The 22,869-nt window shown below is 35.3% G+C and overlaps 2 protein-coding genes across 4 annotated transcripts in view; one reads left to right on the forward strand and one right to left on the reverse strand.

The window, feature by feature from the left end:
* Nucleotides 1-2,534, forward strand: part of RHOQ (ras homolog family member Q) — a 40,352-nt gene extending 37,818 nt beyond the window's left edge. The window contains exon 5 of the mRNA XM_025353647.1: nucleotides 348-2,534. Coding sequence (XP_025209432.1) covers nucleotides 348-503 — 156 coding nt within the window. The 3' untranslated portion in view covers nucleotides 504-2,534. The remainder of the gene's footprint in view (nucleotides 1-347) is intronic.
* The window catches only part of PIGF (phosphatidylinositol glycan anchor biosynthesis class F), a 35,872-nt gene continuing 13,696 nt past the window's right edge, over nucleotides 694-22,869 (reverse strand). Inside the window, exons 5-7 of one of the 3 annotated variants that reach the window (XM_025353646.1) lie at nucleotides 12,155-12,263; nucleotides 7,705-7,809; nucleotides 694-1,011 (exon numbers count right to left, since the gene is read on the reverse strand). In XM_025353646.1, coding sequence (XP_025209431.1) covers nucleotides 7,726-7,809; nucleotides 12,155-12,263 — 193 coding nt within the window. In that variant the 3' untranslated portion in view covers nucleotides 694-1,011; nucleotides 7,705-7,725. The remainder of the gene's footprint in view (nucleotides 1,012-7,704; nucleotides 7,810-12,154; nucleotides 12,264-22,869) is intronic. The other 2 variants (XM_025353644.1, XM_025353645.1) reach the window with 2 other exon arrangements.

Genomic DNA, 22,869 nt, shown 5'->3' on the forward strand with positions numbered 1-22,869 from the left:
TATTCCCTCCCGTGTGCCTCTCACCCAGCAGATGTCAGCACATGTGGACGCCACACAGCAGGGACTCTGCTCTTTTGTTCAGTTCACTGACATATCCCCAGGACCTAAACAGTGCTTGACATATAGTAGATACCCAGTAAATATGTGGTGAATGAAATAATTTTTCATAGAAAGTCTGGAAGGACATACACTAGTATTTTAAAATCCTCTCTCGGGGGTTATGAACATGGACGATGAACATATTCTTTTCGCATAGCTGTATAACTTTCTTTATAATGATGTGTTTATGTCATGCCAATGGTATAAACATGATTTTATATATTTGTGATTTTTTTTCTCCCTCCCAGATAGGAGCATGCTGCTATGTGGAATGTTCAGCTTTAACCCAGAAGGGATTGAAGACTGTTTTTGATGAGGCTATCATAGCCATTTTAACTCCAAAGAAACACACTGTAAAAAAAAGAATAGGATCAAGATGTATAAACTGTTGTTTAATTACGTGAGAAACATCTTCAGTGGCCAAGGAAATTGTCCATTTCTCTCAGAAAGCAAATGAAATGCTACAGCTATACCCAGACCTTTTATAGGTAATGAAGCAGTTCAAAACTTGAAAGAAAACAAAACCTGTCCTCAGAATTCTATAAAGGTTATTAAGAATGTTCCTTAAAGGTTTAAGAAGCAGTAAGCAGCATCTGAAGCCACAATCTATTATAAATACTTTATTTCGACTAGAAGGTACAATCTCTCAGGGGTTTCATAGTTTAAAAAGCTACAATCACATCATGTTGTAACTACATAAAAAACAGTGCTGTAAATGGAACTGCTTGGCTTTGACCATACACATTTCTGCACAGCCCTTACAGAATCTGCACAAAGAAGTATCTCCCTTTGCTCCAGTTAATTGTTCTTGTACGTAAGTTGCTTTCTATTCCAGTATATCCAGAGTGGTGAAATAACAAGGCCAGCCACGTAGCCAAAGGTCGCTCCAAGCGTACAGGAGATGGGCCATACCTGAGGAGAGAATGTATGAGATCAAAAAAGAGCAAATGTTTTTATTATTACTTGAGCACAAGTGTAACCTAAATATTTCTATATTAAAGCTTAATGTGCTTTCTTAAAGAATGCCAAAAGTGTAATAAGGTCATAATTGCATTTATCATGAACACTAAAAATGTACACATTTTAGTTAATGTGCATTAAACTGTAACAAGGCTCTGGCAATTGTAGATTTAGTTTGATGCTCCCCAAAGTGCATGAGACACATGCTAAAATTACAAATTAAAATTTTGGGTCAGACTTTGCCATAATGCTGGACTCAATTTAGCTCTCTGAACTAGTTGGTAATTTTTTTTTTTTTAATTCCCACTTTGGCTGTGTACATCAAATGAAATGAGAATTGTGTATGTTGACCAAACCACAAGAAACTTTAAGTTGTGTTAAAGAGGGAAGACCTAGAATCCAAGCATGTTACGTGAAAATTGTAACAGAACAGCTGCTTCCACCTTTCAGATATAGATGTTGGAACCACAGCAGAAGTTATAGAATGACAACTTATATACACATCTAGAATGTAAGTTAAACAAAATACCGGCTTCCAGAGACCCATTTTCTCCAGCTATATTACATTAGGCTAGAAGGAAGTAATTTTGAATTATTTAATCTACAAGCAGTGCATGTGTTGGTCCCTAAGTGAAAGGCTCTGCTTAAAAAAAAAAAAAAAAAAAAAAGTTGGAGAAAAATTTTCATGTTCTTCTGTGAAGCTTATTTGGTACACTGGAGCCATTTCTAATCTTTCTCTGGGGGGAACAGGCCACAGAACTGTGTTAGAGGTGAACCATCTTAATTACTAGTTCTATTACCTAATTCAGCTTCCTTGTTTGGTCTGCTGTGGATCTGCCTTATTGCATATGCCATGCATCAGATAATGGTGTTAGACAAAGCTTCATTGTGAACAACCTAATGCATTTTAGAGAAACAATCTCATCTACACATTTTTTTCTAGCCTTTCCTACATTTAAACTTGCTGTTGCCTAAATTATAATTTTTTAAATGTCTTTGGTGGGCTTCTGTTAATTCACATGACTTAAGCTTATAGCTATGTCTACTGCACAGATTGGGTAATGGAACACTAAACTTTTATACTTGAAAATGACAGCCTTAAATGCTCATATCAGTCACAAATCTAGGATGTACTGTCTTGTTGTATGTGAGCTTTGTAGAGATTTTTAAAAATACAAGCATCACCTTTCCATTGAAGAGTGGAGAGAGTCTACTGGATGACTGGCCAGGAACTTTCTCTCTGCATCAGACATTTGGATGTCTTCTTTCTTCCAAGAAATGGTGGTTCACATTAAGTATCATGGCCTTATGTATGCTCAAATGGAATCTTATGTAACTTTCTTATTTAATTTTGGTCTGCTATTTTTAGATAAAATTGAAAGGAATTGTATAAATCAATTAACATATTAGCTAAGTTGTCCAACACATGGTATAAAGGAATTACAACAGTAAACTATTATACATTTCGAACTTGCCTTTGGGGATTTATGAGGATTTTTTGGGGGGGGCTCCAATTCATATCTCTGAAACCCTTCACACTTGGTTTACTAGCCATTCAAAGTTAAAAGTCTAGAATTTGTCCTGCCCTAACAGAAACAGATTAGGAATTTGTCGACACAAACTGGTGTCACCTGTTTCGTGACTGGGCTTTGGTTTCCTCATTATAAATATGGGAGGTAGAACAGAGGTCTCCAACGTCTCTCCCATTTATCACAATAATTTTCTTATTCACAGTAATCATTGTTGGACGTTACTTTTTCAGTTTCACATTCTTGAGATGGTAAAAATCATGTATATAGATTATCAGAACTCTAAGCAAAGATGACTGTCGCATCTGAAGCTGAGGTGCCTTAGGTACTCTACTGACCTTGATGGGTTTGGAGTTCCCTATTGCTTATCAAGAGCTTTTTAATTGCTTTGGTTCCTTAGTCTTTTTGCAAAAATCCTTCCTGTCACTTCAACTAAAAACCAAAGATTTGTTTTCTATTAATAAGCAGACTAGAGAAAAACTGCCTTATTTTCAGATGCATGTCTTCATTAAAAGCTTAGGTTTCAATAGAAAATCAGATTAATCACTGAAATGACTATTTTAAACTAGTGAAATATCTGGGAAATAAACTGCTTCAAAAATATTTTATTGACATGAATTTTGCTAGTGAATACAAATACACTGCCTCAAACAAGGCCATGTATGAATGCACTTACAAGAAATTTGAGTTAATCAGTGTTTGCATATAGAGAATTAGTTCTAAAGTTCTTAAAAATAAACTTAGGGGCTCCCTGAAATCTTATTTAATACTTTGCTAACTTACACTCTTGTTTTATCTCCACAGGTACATTTTAGGTTAGCTCATGGTGAATTCTATTTACAATAAGTAGAGCTTGGATTAATGGGTTTTGTTATGAATTATCTTAGTTACTTTAGACAGTGTTTCCATTTGATTTTTAACTATTTAAAATACCAAATTAAATACCAGTTTGTTGGTTGTTACTTTTAAATGATTGTTGCTTTAACAGTGTCCCTTCTTAACACATGGGGTTACAAATAAAATACTATGCATAGTTTACTATCTACGTAAAGCACTGAACTTTTTACCTTAGTAGTTTTCATTTACTACCCTATATAAACATTTGGGATAATATTCTTTCCTCTGTTTACACTGAGAGTCTACTAGTCATTGGCAAAGTATGAGTCCCTATACTCTGTTAAAACAGCTCCCTGTTAAAGTATGGGGAGAATAGTAATCCCTCATGAATCCCAGCTAGATTCCAATTTGGGTTACTAAATTGTACTTTCATCATTTTGTAATTTCAGTATGGCTCTTTGTTCTCAAACGCATACATACCACCACACACATTCTTTAAACAGCTGCCACACTTCACCGCCAACAGAATGCCAAAAATGAAACGTTAAAAAATTTTGTCTAATGAAGGGTTACAGCTTGGTACGCTTGGTTATTCATGTTATGTAAATCAAGAAATGCATGCCATCAGCAAACTAAAATGTGGACTGGCTTTGAGGACTGGTAATTTCTTAATTTTAACAATGTCATTTTTTAAAAGAGAATTTCTGGGGGCCGGGTGTGGTGGCTCATGCCTGTAATCCCAGCACTTTGGGAGGCCGAGGCAGGTGGATCACGAGGTCAGATCAAGACCATCCTGGCTAACACAGTGAAACCCCATCTCTACTAAAAGTACAAAAAATTAGTCGGGTGTAGTGGCGGGCGCCTGTCGTCCCAGCTACTTGGGAGGCTGAGGCAGAAGAATGGCCTGAACCCAGGAGGCGGAGCTTGCAGTGAACAGAGATCATGCCACTGCACTCCAGCCTGGGCGACAGAGAGAGACTCCGACTCAAGAATTTCTTTAAGGGCAGTTTTCATGATTTTTGAAAATCAAAACAGATTATCAAAATAGGAAACAGCAAAAGGAGGGAGGCTGCCCACTAAGAACTATTCCTCAAGCAATTTCCTACTGATTTTCTTATAATTATTCTAAAAATTTTAAAACTACACTATGGCAACAGAATTCATTTGTAAATCCTAGCTTAATCATGTATTTTCATAATTAGATCCTAAGGTTTTCCTTTAAAACTATTTCCTTATCTCACGTATAGAAATGTTTCTATTCAACGTTCTTCATGCCACAAATAGTATTTTTTAAAAAAGTAGTATCTATTAAACACATAATTCAGCTGCAGTGCTATAAAGATTTCTCTAAATTATGGTAATCTGAGATGGCTTTATATTATTTTGTTTCAAGAAAATAGAAAACTTAGAACAAAGGCATTCATGTAAAGGAAGTCATTTACAAGTGTTTGCCACCAAAATGACAAGGGCCCAAGCACTGGAGGCCAGCCTGGGCAATATAGTGAGAGTTTTTTATAAATTTAAATTTTTTTTAGCCAGTAAATAGAAGAAACAACCTATGGTGTATAATCAAATATATTACAACTCAAGTGGGTAAAATTATTAAAATTACCACAAAGAAGAAAAATCTATTTAAAAAATAAGTGGTACGTCAGATGTTAAGTGACCTTGGCCAGCTCATTTTAACATCTGAGCCTCCGTTTCCCAATCTGCAAAACAGGGACAGAAGTACCTACTATACTTAAAATGCAAGGCTGAAGTAATCTCTTAAAATTTGTCATGAAAGCTATAAAGTACCATGTATCAGTGTTCTGTATATTACATGTTTTAACTTGAAAAAATTAAACTTACACGAACAGTATTTCTTCGGTCACTGTCACTACTATGTAATAAGTAGAATCGGCAGTTTAGAACAAATAGTTCATGAGTAATATGTTATACTGTGTGGTAGGAAGTGGTAGGAACTATTCCCTTACCCTTATAAAGCAATCATCTTTTTTTTTTTTTTTTTTTTTTTTGTTTTGAGACGGAGTCTCACTCTGTCGCCCAGGCTGGAGTGCAGTGGCACAATCTCGGCTCACTGCAAGCTCCACCTCCCGGATTCATGCCATTCTCCTGCCTCAGCCTCCCGAGTAGCTGGGACTGCAGGTGCCTGTCACCAAATTAGCCTGGCTAATTTTTTTTATATTTTTAGTAGAGACAGGGTTTCAATGTGTTAGCTAGGATGGTCTCAATCTCCTGACCTCGTGATCCACCTGCCTGGGACTCCCAAAGTGCTGGGATTACAGGCGTGAGCCACCGCGCCCAGCCGTAAAGCAATCATCTTTAATACATGCTGCACTTCACGTGAAATGTCTGTTACAAGAGCAAATTCAGGAGCTATACAACATACTGGCATTACGTTAACCATCTGTAGCCTCACCTCAGGAGGAGGAATGATTCCCTGCTGCTAGCTGTCATTTTTCATAAATTTTAAGAAACAAAATAAGTACAGACAGTGGTTTTAAACTCATCATTGGTAGGCATTTGTAATTTTTAAAGGCTCATATGAATGACTCCATTCATTCAAAACTATTTATTGAGCTCCTACCTTAACCCAGCTCCTACCTTTAATTTTGGATACATTTTAGTATAAATTCTTAAAAATGTGTTCCAATATAATAAATATTACTTATAATTTTGGGGGAGATTTACACTGTCACAGATAACATGGAGAAACTGACCTATCTGCAAATCAGAACACCTACAGACATTTAGAACAACTCACGACTGTTAGGATTACTGTCTCTCTCTCCAGATAAAAAAGAAGATGAAATCCAGTTCTCAATCTCTCATGAGCTACTTTTCAATGTTTTGTTGATTGTGCTTATCACAAATTTGCATTTGCATGACTGAGAGAGTTCATCTTTCGAAGCCTGCTGACCTACTGGTTATAAATAATCATTTATATTCTCCTCCAAAATTGGTCTTGAACAATATGTTGTTCCAGATATTCCTAAAGTAAATGTCATTGATACAGGAATACATGCACAAATGAATCTACTCATCATGATGCATTTCTCTAGTTAAAAACCTGCACTCATCCATGTATACATTCTTCTGTGACTAAGAATACTACTTTAGGAAGAGTTATTTGCGAAGGGGTGTGTAGTTCCTGGTCTGGAATTCTTGTTAAAATGACACTAAAAGGTCCTGGTCACAACTCATGCAAACGAGTTAACTTGGCCAGCATTATTCTCTCACATGAAAGTCCTGTTAGCACAGCATTATCAACATGATTACCCTACAATGAACATGCCTTTTAAATCCAAAATCATTTCATGCCAGTTAAGTGTTAACACATTTTTCTCATGCTTGAAACATAAACCATATTCATATAAATGAGTATTTTATTTTGGTCTAAAACACAGTATCATCCCTTTGGTCATGGAAATACCAATTAATGTAAAAACCTGCAGCTCTTCAAGCAATCAAATCCATAATCTTAGTTTTAATCTACCTCCAGCATTTTGCAGTAATTCATGTAGTTATAATCCTATGATTTCTAGTTTCAACTTATGAAAGAATTATCTGTGGCATCTGTGACTTTAGGAAATGAATATACATGTTTCACAAATATTAAATTTCTAACCTGGTAAAACTGAAAAAAAAAAAAAAAAAAACCCAAAATTGTTAAATACAACAATTCCTCATTTATCTGGTATCTGATGGGAATAAGTAAAAATATTTTAAAACAACTTTAAATTGTTTCAAAGACAATCTCAGGTGTCTAAAATTCAGAATCTCCAAATTCAGTTATTTAAAATGCTTTATATCAATTTTCCTTTTTACCTTCATAAGAAATAAGCGTCCTAGAAGAGACTTTATTATTTGGTTCAAATCTTTTTAAAGATTGTAGCACTGAAGTCCATAGTTTAAAGGCATGTGTGGATTTGTTAGGGACAAAAGCATTGCATATTAGCTTTAAATATTCTCCTACAAATAAATTATGGCCTAAAATACAGACACCACCACAATGGTCAAGGCATTTAATTAAAACAATGTGGGGAAAGAAATGAAATATGACTACTTTAGCTATTCCAATGAGACCTAAGCTATGACCATTTTTTAAAAAGAAAAGCTATGTTTTAGTCTCCAGCAAAGAAAAGAACATGGTGCCGTGGGGCTCTCACGTGAATCTGAAGTCTTCCTCTTCCCACCTGAGTAATGCTAAGCAAGATATGTATTCCTCCCCTCTCACACTTTGACTTCTAGTGTATAAAATGGGAGTGAAGCCTACCTTGCACTATGGCTGTGAGGATTAAGTTACTCGTATGACAGGGCCAAGCCCCATGCAGGGTACATGGAGAGATCTACAAATGCTACATTTTCTTTCTACTGTCATCTGAAATGTCAGACAGGATTGAAAATTATGTGAAATCCAAATACCCTAAATTGGTATAACGAAATACCAGAGAAACAGATAAATTAATAGTCCACTCCCACCAACTGAAAGACTGCTGGGCAGAAAAAAATAAAACAAACTGAGCAATTAGCATATTCTCTAATATATGAGAACTCAAATAAATAATGGAATTTGCACTATTGAAGGCTAAAAATATAGTCATTAAACTATTTCTTCATAGTTACTAAACTATTTCTTTTCTAATGTTACAGGCTCACAAATGCCTGTAACATTAATTAAGTAATAACCACATGTCAGGTGCTGAGCTAGATATTTTAGAGGGATTTTATTATTTCATCCTCACTAGCAAGTGACAGAGCCAGGATTTCAACCCAGTAATCTGATGCCAGAACTCCTAATCATCATGTTACCTGCCTACCCATTAATAACACATGTGAGTTTAAAAACCTCATGGTCAATTTCCTGTGCTCAGAATAACTAACAATATTTGTTAACCTTCCACTAATTTTTTTAAAACATGAAATACTAGCCATGTTTTGATAAGACATTTTCCAGATTAAAAACCTCATAGCTACATATTCTATGAAATATTTACAGCATATTAAATCTAAATCGCAGTCCAAATCTAAATTATTAAATAATTAAATTCCAGTCCTGGGTGTATTTAAGTGTCTGTTGTACTTACACAGAACGTATGCCTTGCATACAGTAATAACAACGAATACTTACTGATTAGCTATTTAGTTATAGCAGATAAAGAATCAAATTATAAAATACAAAGGTTTTGTGTAGTCCAAATATTTATTTTGTCAGCAACTATAAGCTTTTTCCAGAAATTGAAAAAGGCTATCTGGATTATGGGAAATTCAAATATTTGTTTTCTTGCTGAGATTTTAAGGCAAATAATTAAGGGAGAGGCAAGAAGGTACTTTCAAATATTAAAACAACAACAAAGATGACCAACAGTAGAATGGGTAGCTACCCTACCATATTCTCTTTAACCATATCCCCTTGCTGGCTTCTACAAAAGAAAGGCTTCCTCCAACTATAAAGATGCCTAATTTTTCATCACTTGCCATTATTTAAAATCATGTAAGATTTATATTAAGTCACAAAACTTTTTCATTGAGATCACATATTTTCAGTGGGCCTTTCCAATCATTTAATTAAGAAATTATTTTAAACATAAAAATATGCTTGAAACAGCTCATTACAGAATCCACATTACTGTAATCTTATGGTTGGCCTCAGGAATGTTATACAATGATTTGAGTTCAAAGTAAAGAAAACTGAAGTAAAACATGTAGTAGATTTTGTGGGGTTTTGTGTGTGTGTGCATGTGTGCGTTTTTAAAGGTATAATTGCTTAACCAGACATTCCTGTTTCGCTGACTGGAATATAAATAAAACCAGAACACAATCCAGAAAAGCTTGCTTTACCACAAACAGATCAAATCTGTACTGGGCTACAAGGAACACAGAACAAGAATCTCTTCCTAATACATGTTCTATTTTAGATAATAAAGTGTATTACTGTATTGTCTTCTCATGAAATTTTGCTCTAACAACATCTCCACTTTTAGGAAATGCCATATTCCCTTATCTGATTTATTGCTTCTCTGGGAGATTCTGTTCTGTGGAGTTAGAATTATTAAAAAATAACAATAACAAAAAACAAGCAACCTTGTTTGCTGGAAATAAAAAGTGAAAAAAAAAAAAGAAACCTCATTTCTTTAGTTTATTAGTAAATAACTGCAAAAAGGGCAAGGGGCAGATGAGTGCTATGCGAATAAAAGATTTTTAATTATACATCAATTCTATCATTCCCTCAACAATACATTTCATAATTCAAAAGGTTTACAGTGAATGTGTGGGTCATTAACTTGGAATGTTCTAAAAACCATCCAATAGTAAAGATAATTACACAGCCAGTAATATTCCAGCTGAATGAAACGCTCTTAATGGAAACCAACACTTGTTATGTATTTAAATTAGTTTTAAAATTAAATTAGATTTCCAGCTAGCTAGAAAATCTTTTTAAAAAGTCAGTAATTCAAATGGAAACTTTATATTAATTTAAAAAGTAATACCATCAATTTGGATCTAGTTCATCCTTATTGTTAACAAGCACTGAGGCAGAAAAATGAGTCATCAGCTAAAAGTCTGAACAATCCCAAAATGGGTGATTGAACTGTAAATAACTAAGATATATATTTTCTAAGCAAACCTAAACACATATTTTATAAAGCATACATATTCCCCTTAGTTCAGTTTCTACTTCTGCACTGTCTTGTAAACAAAAAAGACTTAAATTACATGTAACATATCAAACCTTTACACTCTAAAGTATTGCATCTATATACAAAATGATACATTTATTATATATTATCTTACCAACTCATTAAAGCTGATGTCCCATAGTGCTTTATCAATATTTTCTATTTAGATTTAATTGCATTACTTGAAAGTAAGGAATCTACCCACTTTCAAACAATTTTCTGTGTATACTTTTCAATGATTTTGATTGTCCTCCAATTTAGAAATCACTGACACTCTGTTGAATGATATTAAGTATGGATGACTTCTACAAGATGTCAACAACTTAAGAAACCTTTACTAGCACCAAAAACTTGGGATGAGTATCTGTGACGATACACACCCCAAACCTCCAAGGATTTCTCTAATACAGTGACGAAGAGTTAAAACAGGCAAGGGCAAACCTACCAGACTTACTAAACATGAAAGAACAATTTGACTTTCAGGGAGACACAACATCGAACTGAAAGCACAAAGAATGGAGTTAAGGTAGGCAGTTATGTGCAAGGCACACAATCTGGATCCCACATTTGGCAAATGAGGTATGTATCAAAGATTTACTTCATCAATTCATTACCTACGACTTTACGCTACAGAGAAAATTGGACAAATATTCAAAGATGTATGTTTAATATGATAACCATATTTGATAAAATATTAATAATAATGAAATAGGAAATAACCTAACTGTTCTTTAATTAAAAACTGATACAGTATTTTACACAAATAATCGAATATTACATATATGTAAGTTTTCATTGACATAGAATGAGCTCCATAATATACTGCTGAGGGGAAAAATAAGATTAAAAATAACATGAATATTATAGTTACAGGCATGGAGAGAGACAGCTGCAAAAATTATCACCAAAAGCAAATGGAGGTTTCCTCTGGGTGGTTGGGGAGGAAAGTAATTTTTACTTTCTTCCTTAGAATTACTAATATTGCTTAAATTTTCTAAATAAATATACATTATCTTTGTAATCAGAAAAAAATTCTCTTCATGTTGGAAAAAGAAAGCACATTTATTTTTTAACACCATAATTCTTTTTGGGAGTAATTACTCTATGGAAATAATTAGAAAAATTCATGAAGCTATAGATTCAAAGATTTTATCACAGCAGTGTTTATTATCATAAAATACTGGCAATAATCTAAATGATCAATAGTGTATTTGTTAAATAAGTTATAAAGTAACTATATAATGGCATACTACAAGGTCATTAATATTAAGATAAGGATACAGTCATCACTGTAAGTTCAGTGACCTTGGGAATGTTACATACCCTCTAGGTGTCAGTTTCCTCATCTGTAAAATGGGTATAAAAAGAGCCCTTACCTTACAGTGCTTTACCTAGCATATCAGCTTTATCTTATTGTGATACAAGATGAAAAATTTGATGTTTGTGAGCTGTCTTGATAACATAGGCCGCTGCTGCAAAAATTACCTTGCTATCTGCTTCTAAAAATTTCAAGATGAACATTCAATTTGGCCATCAATCAAGTTCAGAAAATGTGAATATAAGACCACAAGGGCAATAAATACCAAAGTTGAAAATAGGACATTTCTGCAACTATTAACCTAATTTTAAAAAATTCCTATACTGGCTGGGCTCAGTGGCACACACCTGTAGTCCCAGCCACTTGGGAGGCTGAGGCAGGAGGCTCATTTAGGCCCAAGCACTGGAGGCCAGCCTGCGCAAGAGAGTGAGAACCTGTTTATTTTTAAAAACAATAAACTGCCTATATACAATCACAAAATAAGCTTGTTTATTCATCTATACATGTGCAAAAAATAGTGCTAGAAAATAAAACCAGGGCTACCTAGGCGCCTTTGGCACTGGGACAGTCCCTATTAAGAAGTTGCCCAGATTACGATGACTGATAGAATTGGTATCCCTACTTAATTGAACAACAGAACAATTTACGTATACATACTAGTTTGCTTCATCAGTTTTACTATCATTGTACAAACATTTACTTTGTTGCTTTAAGTAACTGAAACCAACCTGCCATGGTCTTTCCCAATCCAGCGGAATAGGAAGTGCTCCAAGCCATGCTCCTACAAAACTAGAAATTGTAGTCATCTGGAGACTATTCTCCCATATGGATGAAACTCTGTGAAGCACAAATTGGTACATCATTGATGGTACATACATTAGCTGCTAAAGAATCCAACAAGCACTAGCACACATTATCAGTATACATATATTTTCTGTAATTTAAAATGAAAATCTCAAACTGACATATAAATATTTACCATGAACTATTAATAGTTAATTGGTAAGAAGATATAAATGTTTTCCATCGTAAAGGTAATATACAGATGTAGTAGGAGTCAAACCATGCTAAAGAGCATTTGTAGAAACAGCTAAGTCTTCCACCCCTATCAACTCCTGGTTCCTTTCCCCACAGGCAACTGTTATTACCAAATTATTACATATTCTTCCAGAAATATTTTATACATGCACAAATACACACATACTTTTGTTTTGAAGGATGTATGTATATTTGCATAATTACACATGTACATATGTATATTTCTTCAAAACAAAACTCAGATGCATCATGTTATAAACCGAATTTTGCTTGTTTTTCCTTGGTAACAGTTATAATAGTATTCCATTGTATGGATGGTGCATCATTTATTCAACCAGTCTTTCTTTTTTTTTTGAGATGGAATCTCTGTTGCCCAGGCTGGAGTGTAATGGAGTGATCTCAGCTCACTGCAACCTCCGCCTCCCGGGTTCAAGCAATTCTCCTGCCTCAGACTCCTGAGTAGCTGGGATTACAGGTGTGCACCACCACGCCCGGCTAATTTTTGTATTTTTGGTAGAGATGGGGATTCATTATGTTGGCCAGGCTGGTCTCGAACTCCTAACTTCGTGATCCGCCCACCTCAGCCTCCCAAAGTGTTGGGATTACAGGCATGAGCCACTGCACCCGGCCTCAGCTAGTCTTTCTTACATCACATTTCATTTATACAAACCAATTCAATTTACTTGGCAAGAAACAGGCAGAGAACAAGAACAAAATATTTCAAAAGATCTGGTGATTTTGCCTACCATTCCTATATACTAAGTGCACATCGGAGAGTGTAAAGGTGGAAAGACTTAATTCTGCCATTCTCTTAGTAGGTGTTAGTTTCAGCCTGGCCCTCATAGTGTGAACTATGTATACATAGTGTGAACTGTAACCAGACAGTTCTGGTTACAGTCAGGTAAAAGCCCACTGCAATGCAATAAGTAGGGTCCAAATATTCAGTTGTTTAAATTGCAAGGTGAAGCTACTGTGAAGTTAATGAAAAGTAGCCTCTTCTAGATAGTATGGGGGAAAACATTTGTTTTGTTAGATGATTTATTTAATTAGAAACAGGCCAATTATTACACGCAAAATGTACACTGAATTTTAAAAGTCGCAAATGATAACAAGTCAGTTCACAAACCAATCCCTCTATCATCCATCCATCTCATACTCCCCAACTACATAAGATAAGAACCCTAGCTTGTTTCCATTGAAGCAGGGCTAAGAACAGGCTGGAGCCAATCACATATATCCAGATTTGTACTATTTTTAGGGCTTTATTGTTCTTTTTTATTTCATATAACACCTGTAAGTCAGCTTTTTCAACTAGCATTCAATAGAACAGAGATCTGTTCCAATGTTGGAAGGAAAAACTGGCCAAGTTCAATGTAAAGAGAACTGTACTGTTCAAGCAATTTAAAGGATTTTCAAAGGCAATTTTTGACTACATGTGGCTGACAATGTTGACTAAGCTCCAACTTAACACACACCTCCTCTATACTGTAATACATAAAGTGGAGACACAAGGTGTGGTAGAGGTTAAGAGCAGAGATTACTTTCTGTTGGGAAGAATTCACTTTTTCTATTTTATGGAACAGGAGGAAGTTAAGCTGGATTGGAAAGAATAGGTAGCGTTAGGTCTTAAACTGGAAGACAGGAGAAACAGCTGCACTGCAGACAAAAGAACATAAATCAGATTGCTAGAGGCCAAGAGAAGTACGAGAAATAAGGCTGGAAAAGTAGGGCAGAGTTAGGATTTTTTGTTTGTTTTTTTTGTTGTTGTTGTTTTGAGACGGAGTTTCGCTCTTGTTGCCCTGGCTGGAGTGCAATGGAGCGATCTCGGCTCACTGCAACCTCCACCTCCCGGGTTCAAGCCATTCTCCTGCCTCAGACTCCTGAGTAGCTGGGATTACAGGTGTGCATCACCACGCCTGGCTAATTTTTGTAGTTTTAGTAGAGACGGGGTTTCATCCATGTTGTAGCATGTATCAATATTTCAGTCCTTTTTATGGCTCAATCATATTCCTTTCTATTGATATTCCACATTTTATCTATTCAACAGCTGATGGATATTTGGGTTGCTTCTGCTTTTTGGTTATTATGAATAATGTTGCTATGAACATTTATGCACAAGTTTCTGTGTGAGCATATGTTTTCATCTCTCTTGGGATTACACTTAGGAGTGGAATTGTTGGGTCATATGGAAACTCTACGTTTAATCACTTGAGGAACTACCAGACTCTTCCAAAGTGGCTGAACCATTTTATATTCCTACCAGCAGTGTTTGAGGATTCCAGTTTTTGCACACCCTCCATCATGACACTTGTCATTATCTTTTATTACAGTCATCGTAATTGGTGTGAAATTGTATATGGTGATAGATTTAGGGTTAGGATTTTAGAAAATTCTTAAATGTCAAACTAAGGAACCATGAAGGTTTTTAATCAAGACAACTATATGATCAGAGATAATTCAGTAAGATTTATGTGGCTGGGCGCAGTGGTTCATGCCTGTAATCCCAGCACTTTGGGAGGCCGACGCAGGCAGATCACAAGGTCAGGAGTTCGAGACCAGCCTGGCCAACATGGTGAAACCCCATCTCTACTAAAAATGCAAAAAATTAGCTGGGCACGGTGGCAAGCGCCTGTAATCCCAGCTACTCAGGAGGCTGAGACCAAAGAATCGCTTGAACCTGGGAGGCGAAGGTTGCCGTGAGCCAAGACCGCACCATTATACTCCAGCCTGGCGACAGAGTGAGACCCTGTCTCAAAAAAAAAAAAAAAAAAAAAGATTTGTGTATGTATCTTTCTAACCTCTAAGCTCTAAGTTCCTTGGGCTAAGAGGCAAGATCCATGCCTTCACATTTTTCATGGTTCCAGCACACTTGTGGCCATCTTATGTTCATTAAAATAAAAAGTATGATCATCCAAGAGGTTGCCCTCTATTTTGCTGTAGCCAAGTGTTTATGATCCTACATATAATAAATGTAGAAAAAAGGGAACCAAGACCTATTGTTAAAAATAGAAAAACTCTGTGCCCTGTCTTTTTAAAGTAAAAATTATTATTTATCAAAATAATATATGTGACATCTTTAAAGTAAAGGAGTACAATTAAACTAATATTAAAATAGTAGTCTCCTCTTCCATCCCTCCCCACTCCTGATGTCTGCTCCAAGGCAGATTTTTTTTTTTTTTTTTTTTGAGACGGACTTTCACTCTTGTTTCCCAGGCTGGAGTGCAATGGCGCAATCTCAGCCCACCGCAACCTCCGCCTCCCAGGTTCAAGCAATTCTCCTGCCTCAGCCTCCCGAGTAGCTGGGATTACAGGCATGCACCACCACGCCCGGCTAATTTTGTATTTTTAGTAGAGACAGGGTTTCTCCATGTTGAGGCTGGTCTCGAACTCCTGACCTCAGGTGATCCGCCTGCCTCAGCCTCCCAAAGTGCTGGGATTACAGGCATGAGCCACCGCGCCCAGCCTCGAGGCAGATTTTTTCAACCTTTTTGCTTTCTTCTATTTACCTCAAATGAAAAACAACAACAACAACAACAACAAAAAAAAACCACATACATTAAGTATAGATTTTTCAAGATTAACTTACTTTCTGCCTTCCTCTATGGGAGAAGAGGATTCAGCACCGTTTACCTACAAGCTGCCTACCTCCACATACACATTTCTCCCTGACTCATGTCCCTTCTACAATGGTAACATCTCCTCCTTTCAACCGAATCAATAGGAATGTTCTACACTATGATGATTATAAAACTGCTAATCACAGTGAACCACACAGTAAACCACAATCATACATTTCTTTTCTCACAGTAAATATAATCTTTAATTGTCCATGGATGTTAAGAACTGCCTCTTTTTCACCCCTCAGTTTGCTTATGTACCTGTTATTAAATAATCTTCAAATATTCCAAAGAAGCTAAGTAGCACCTCCAAATGCTTGATCTCTTCTCCCTGCTCCTTCCATCTTTTTGGAGCCACCTAGGACTGCTGCACAACTGCTGTGTTTGCGAATTTCCCTTTGCCTCTCTTAGTTCTTTTGGATCTGCTCTTTCCTAAATTCCAAGACTTCCTCCATCTATGTTCCTTTTTCTTTTCTTTTCTTTTTAAGCACCTCCTTCCATAGATTCCTGAGAAAGGAATTTTCTTTTTCAGCACCTCCTTCCATAGATTCCTGAGAAAGGGTACATGGAAAATAGATTCTTAGAGATGTCTGAAGTCTGAAAATGAATTTACTGTAATTTTTGGGAATCATTCTGCCTCGGGATTTGTGGGGGGAGGGTTGTTATTTTTTGGTTTGTTTTTTGAGATGGAGTCTCACTCTGTTGTCCAGGCTGGAGTGCAGTGGTGCGATCTTGGCTTACTGCAACGTCCGCCCCCTAGGCTCAAGTGATTCTCCTGCCTCAGCCTGCGGAGTAGCTGGGATTACAGGCGCCCACCACCATGCCCAGCTAATTTTTGTATTTTTAGTAGAGACAGGGTTTCACCTTGTTGGCCAGGCTGGTCTCGAACTCCTGACCTCAAGTGATCCGCCCACCTTGGCCTCCCAAAGTGCTGAAATTATAGGCGTGAGCCACAGCGCCTGGCCCTGCCTCAGAATTTGGAAGGCATTGCTCCACTGTTTTCTGATTCCCACTTGAGAAGTTCAGAGCCATTCTGGTTTCTCATCCTCTGTAGGTATCATGTTTCTCTCATTCTCCAGAAACTTTTATAATAATCAATCTTTTTATTCCTGGTTATCAAAATTTCCCGAAAGTGTGTTTTAAAGTGTTTTTTCATCCACTGTGCTGAAAATATATGGGCCTTCTTAATCTAAAAGCTCAGGTCTTCTGGTTCTTAAAATTGTCTTCTATTTAAAGACCTTGTTTATCAGATCACTTAAGAATTTTTTCCTTACTCTTTTGCTAAGAATATTATTATTTTGAACTAATTTCTGCTTTTCTTGTCTTTTAACTCATTTTGCAATCTTTGCGTTTTTGTTTGACGTGGGAATCTTTTCAACTTTTGTCTCTACTTCTGCTGAGTTTAATAGTGTGTTTATTTCCCAAAAGTTTTCTTGTTCTCTGAATATTCATTTTGACTACCTCCTGTTCACCTTTTATGGTAAAGTTAAAAAAAAGTAAATTTTTAAGTTATCTTCTGTCTTTGTATATTGCCTCTATTTCCCCTGAGTTTCTTTTTCGTTGTTTTCATTTCTGGATTTTATGTGAGGAGTCCTCAAATATCTGGTGATTCTTTACTTCTCATTCTACTTAAAACATGATGTATCAAATGTCTAGACTAGGCAAATCTACAGAGATAGGAAATATATTAGTGTAAGCTTGTCTAACCCATGGGCCACATGGCAGCCCAGGACGGCTTTGAATGTGGCCCAACACAAATTCATAAACATTCTTAAAACATTATGAGATTTTTTTAAAAATAATTTATTTATTTATTTATTTATTAGCTCATCAGTTATATCGTGAGTGTTAATGTATTGCATGTGGGGCTCAAGACAATTCTTATCCTTCCAACGTGGCCCAGAGAAGCCAAAAGACTGGACACTCCTGTAGTGGTTGCCTGGGCCATGGAGAGAGGAGTGGGAATAGGGGAAGACTGCTAATAGTCATAGTTTCTTTTTAATGTGGTGAAATGTCCCAAAATTAGATTGTGGCAATGGCTGTACTGTGCCTATACTAAAAACCACTGAATTATACACTTTATGAGTGAATTCTGTGGTATGCAGTTATATTTCAATAACACTATTTTTAAACAACAGCAACAACAAAGTGAAACATTAAATAGTTGACTGGATGTTTACAATGCATAAGTAAGATAATTCAAGCAGGGGGATGCACAGAACTAGGGACTGGGTAGGAACCCTGACTTTCCCTTAGAGAATCCCAAAATGTCAATATCTGTAAGTTTTTCTTTTGTACCATTTTTCCTCGAAAGAAATATTTCAATATTCTGCCTAGATGGTATATAAATATTTCAATATTCTGCCTAGGTATAAGCCTAGCTCCCAGTACTTTGGGCCAACCGGGGAAAGGGGCTAGCTGTAAGGTGGGGACTCATGGTTTGAGATGTAGGATTTCATTTAAAACTTATTCCTTGAAGAGGTTGTACCAAACAGGCTCAGTATCTGGGGACAGCCAGAATAGTTGGGGATATGACGGGTACAATTATATTTTCTTCACTGCTCCTCCCTGCACTGTTTAACTTCCATTGCTTGTATTAGTTTTTATTTATATTGTTCTGCAACTCTAATTCAGTTATTTTCTTGATATAGTGAGTCCTTTTAATGTACAAATTGGAGAATCCCCTCATTTGTGGAAACTGTCTTCTATCATATCTTTGAATCATTTTTTATTGGGTAATTTAGAGACACTAACTAGTCTTACATTTGCATCTCTTTTGTTTCTCCTCTATATTTATCACATCTTCTCTAAATGCTTTATTCTTCCCAATCCCCCCGACCCCTCATTCATTTTGATTAGCTCAAACCTTTCTTCCATGTTAAAACCTGACTTTCTAATTTGTCTGTTTCTTGATATTTCTAACTTATGACTTGTAATAGTGACCTTTGCATTCTCAATTTATTTCACTAATTCTGCAATCTTCTTCTCCACGTCATTTTGTTTCATGATCTCCTCTTTGCTCTTAATTTATTCAATTCATATCCTTAGCACTATTTTTCACGATAAACTGCGTGGAGGCTTTTTTGTTTGTTTTTGCTTCTAGGGTAGCATTTTCTTTCAGGCCAGATTTTTCATCTTCTGCATGCCCTTTTTCCTTCTTCTATAGTGCATTTTTAGGGTTGTCATGCCGTTTCTTTTCTCTTGCTCACACTTCACATGGGCACACTTCCTATCTTAACTAGCCCCAATTTTCCCTGTGTTGAATCTGCCTTTTGAGGACTGGATGTTATTTTCTACTGAGTTTTCTGTAACATGAGTCAGGAAAGAGAATGGAGGCAGGGAGGCTGGGAAGATAAATGTTCTCTCTGTGATTCAGTTAGTAATATTCTACTGAAATTTAGTAAATGGTGGTTCTATAAATCAGACTTAAAAATTCATGGCCAAGGCTTATGCCTCCTCTTAGAAATAAGATGAAGCTACTATAGTGCACAGTCTGCCCCCTTGGCAGACCCCTGTAGGTAGCAGCCCTGGTAGATTGATAAGAGGTAAAGAGCCCTGATGGGGAGTCAGGGAAACCTACACTCTATTGGTAGGAATATGTATGCGGGTATACACATATTCTTCAAATTAGAACTTTAGTTTGACAGTGTCTGTCAACTTCCTTTGATCTAGGAAAGTTACTCCAGTAATCTAGTCTACAAAAACCTTTGCACAAGAATACAAAGTTATATGGTACAAAGATATACCTAACAACATTATTTATAATCATGCAAATTTGATAATAAACCTTAATAGGAAATTAGTTAAATAAATCATGGTACATGGAATACTTGTAATGATGATTAATTGCTCAACATTCATCTCAACCCTGATGATTAGACTAATTAATTAAATACTGATAATCCCATTCTGTCTCCCAATGATTAGGAAAACTCAAGGAAGAGAAGCTGCTGCCATCCCACTACCAACCTGAGGATAATAACAAGGAGAATCAGTAAGAAGCACAGCCATACCATAACTATCTGTATCTAGAACCATCCAATCTCCATTATGTGACATAATCAGTTTCCTTATTATTCAAACCAGTATAAGCTGAAGTTTTATGTTACTTACAGAGGTATACTAGCTAAGAATACTATGCAAGAAGAGGTAGATTACATACACACACAGATAAGGATGTTCATAATACATCAGTGGGAAAAAAGTTATAAAGCCATGACTAGTTTAACTATTTTGTTTTAAAATTTTATATATAGATATATAATACAAAATTCGAAGAACATATAAAATCTGCTAGCAGTTGTTCATTGCTTCTATGATAGCATTACTAGGATCTTTAACTTTCTATATTTTTCTATTTGAATTTTTACTACAAACATATATATATTATTTTGTAATAAATAAGATAAAAAGAATAAAATAGGTAAATTCCTTTCTATTAACTAATTTCTAGCATCACTGACATTGATGTACTCTCATTTTATAAGTTTCCATAATAAAGCTATTTGAATTCTACGGTTATTGGCTAACTTTTTCAAAGTTAAGGAATATATGCACAGTCAATAGGGCTCAGAATAAATAAATAGCCCCCCTGTGAATGAACTTAAAAAGTGACTAAAGCAATGTTACAGACCAATCTTCATGACACTGTGCTCCAAGTACTTGTCCAAAATATTTGACTCCACTGGAATTCATTACATCAAATATTAATTGAAGTAAACAGGCCATTTTGAGTGCCTACTACATGCCAGACACTGTATCAGGCACCTGGGGGTAGTTCATAGTAAACACTCATGGTTTAAATATGCTGTCATCAGAATAGTGTTTGTTTAAATAGATTTAATTTTTTGAACTGCTAGTCTCTTCAACTAAAAAAGAGACACTATACAACTCCTCCTAGTGGCTAAAGGTATTTTATAAAATTCTAATATAAATGTTTTCCTTCCCCACTGAATATTAAAACAAATGCCTCTTGGCCACTAAATTTTTTGCCCACATTTATACTAAATTACCTAATTTTTATGTGAATAAATCTTTGGTCACTCACTATATTTTCACTCTTAGTGTCCACAGTGGTTGCTTCAATATAAAATCTATTTCAATACAAAGATGACAAAAAGAGGCCTGTTGTCTTTGTCTACACAAACAGGTGTTATTGAATGCTTTCACCTTGGCAAGATCACCACTCTTAGCAAGATTTTTGTTTAGTACTATTCAGGAATCTATTTAGTTCACCAAAAGTGATCAGATTCTAACTTAAACATTCAAATAACAGCATAAAAGAACTGATAAGTCAAAAAGCAAGTTTCAATGAACTATACAGGTGTATAGTAGTCAGATTATGACTGTCCTTTATAAGAAAGTCTGCAAATGAAAAAAAATAATTTTAATGCCAATGCAATAACTGAATTAAATTGGTACAAACTGAGTATATTATTTAGTAAGTATACCAATAAGAAGTTGGCAGAATATTTTAAGAAACCAAATGACTTTTCTACTTCCAAGTTTCTTTATAATAGCATTCTTTTGTTTTGTTTTCCCGGGGTAACTTAACATTTACTGTAAGGAGAAATCCTGTTAAAATAGTGTCTTTTAGTTATGTATAAAATCCCAATAATATCAGAATTGATCCTTAACTCGTAGGATGTAGTTCCTACACAGTTCACAAGCTCAAAGCTTTGGTGTTCTCTGTCTTCACGTGATTATCATCTGTTCAACATAAGTTTTCTATAGACATGCAAATAAATACATTAAAAACTAGTATATAAAGTTATTTCACTTAAAAATATTATAAAACATTTATATTGATTCAACACTAATTGAGATGTCATGCCAACTCAAAATTAGCCTGTTCACACTGAACATCTGAATTATTCATATTTCAGTAATACTAAAAGGGCTGTCTTTAAGTTAAAAAAATACACACAAAACTCTACTGTGTTTTACATATTAAAACACAGGATGAATGATAAAAATATTTAAAGCTCTAAAATCTTCAATTGATACTTCAAGGTATTTTAAATACTTTTTATTAATTAGAACTACAGCATAAGAACTTCAAGCTGAAATTTTAATTTGTGTTCTAAATTATTATTAAGTAGGAAAAAGCATGTATTAGTCATATATTTTGTACAACCTCCTTAAATAATTAAATACAGTTCTTTGAAATTAAAGTTGTGACTCAGGAAGTCCTAGCTAGAGCAATCAGATGAGAGAAAAAAAATAAAGGGCATCCAAATTGGAAAGGAAGAAGTCAAATTATCGTTGTTTGCAGATGATATAATCGTATATTTGGAAAAACCTAAAAACTACCAAGAACTATTAGAACTGATAAACAAATTGAGTAAAGTTGCAGGATACAAAGCCAACATACAAAAATCAGTAGCATTTCTGTATGCCAACAACAAATAATCTGAAAAAGAAATAAAAAAGTAGTCCCATTTAAAACAGCTACAAATAAAATTAAATATCTATGAATTAACTTCACCAAAGAAGTGAAAGATATCTACAATGAAAACTATAAAACACTGATGAAAGAAATTGAAGAGGACACAAAAAAATAGAAAAATATTTTGTGTTCATGAATTGGAAGAATCAATATTGTTAAAATGTCCATACTACCCAAAGCAATCCACAGATTGCAATCCCTATCAAAATACCAATAATAATCTTCACATAAATAGAAGAAACAATCCTAAAACTTATATGGAACCACAAAGACCCAGAATAGCCAAAGCTATCCTGAGCAAAAAGAACAAAACTGCAGGAATCACATTACTTGACTCAAA

The sequence above is a fragment of the Theropithecus gelada genome, chromosome 13, assembly GCF_003255815.1.
Source record: "Theropithecus gelada isolate Dixy chromosome 13, Tgel_1.0, whole genome shotgun sequence".
Lineage (NCBI taxonomy): Eukaryota > Metazoa > Chordata > Mammalia > Primates > Cercopithecidae > Theropithecus > Theropithecus gelada.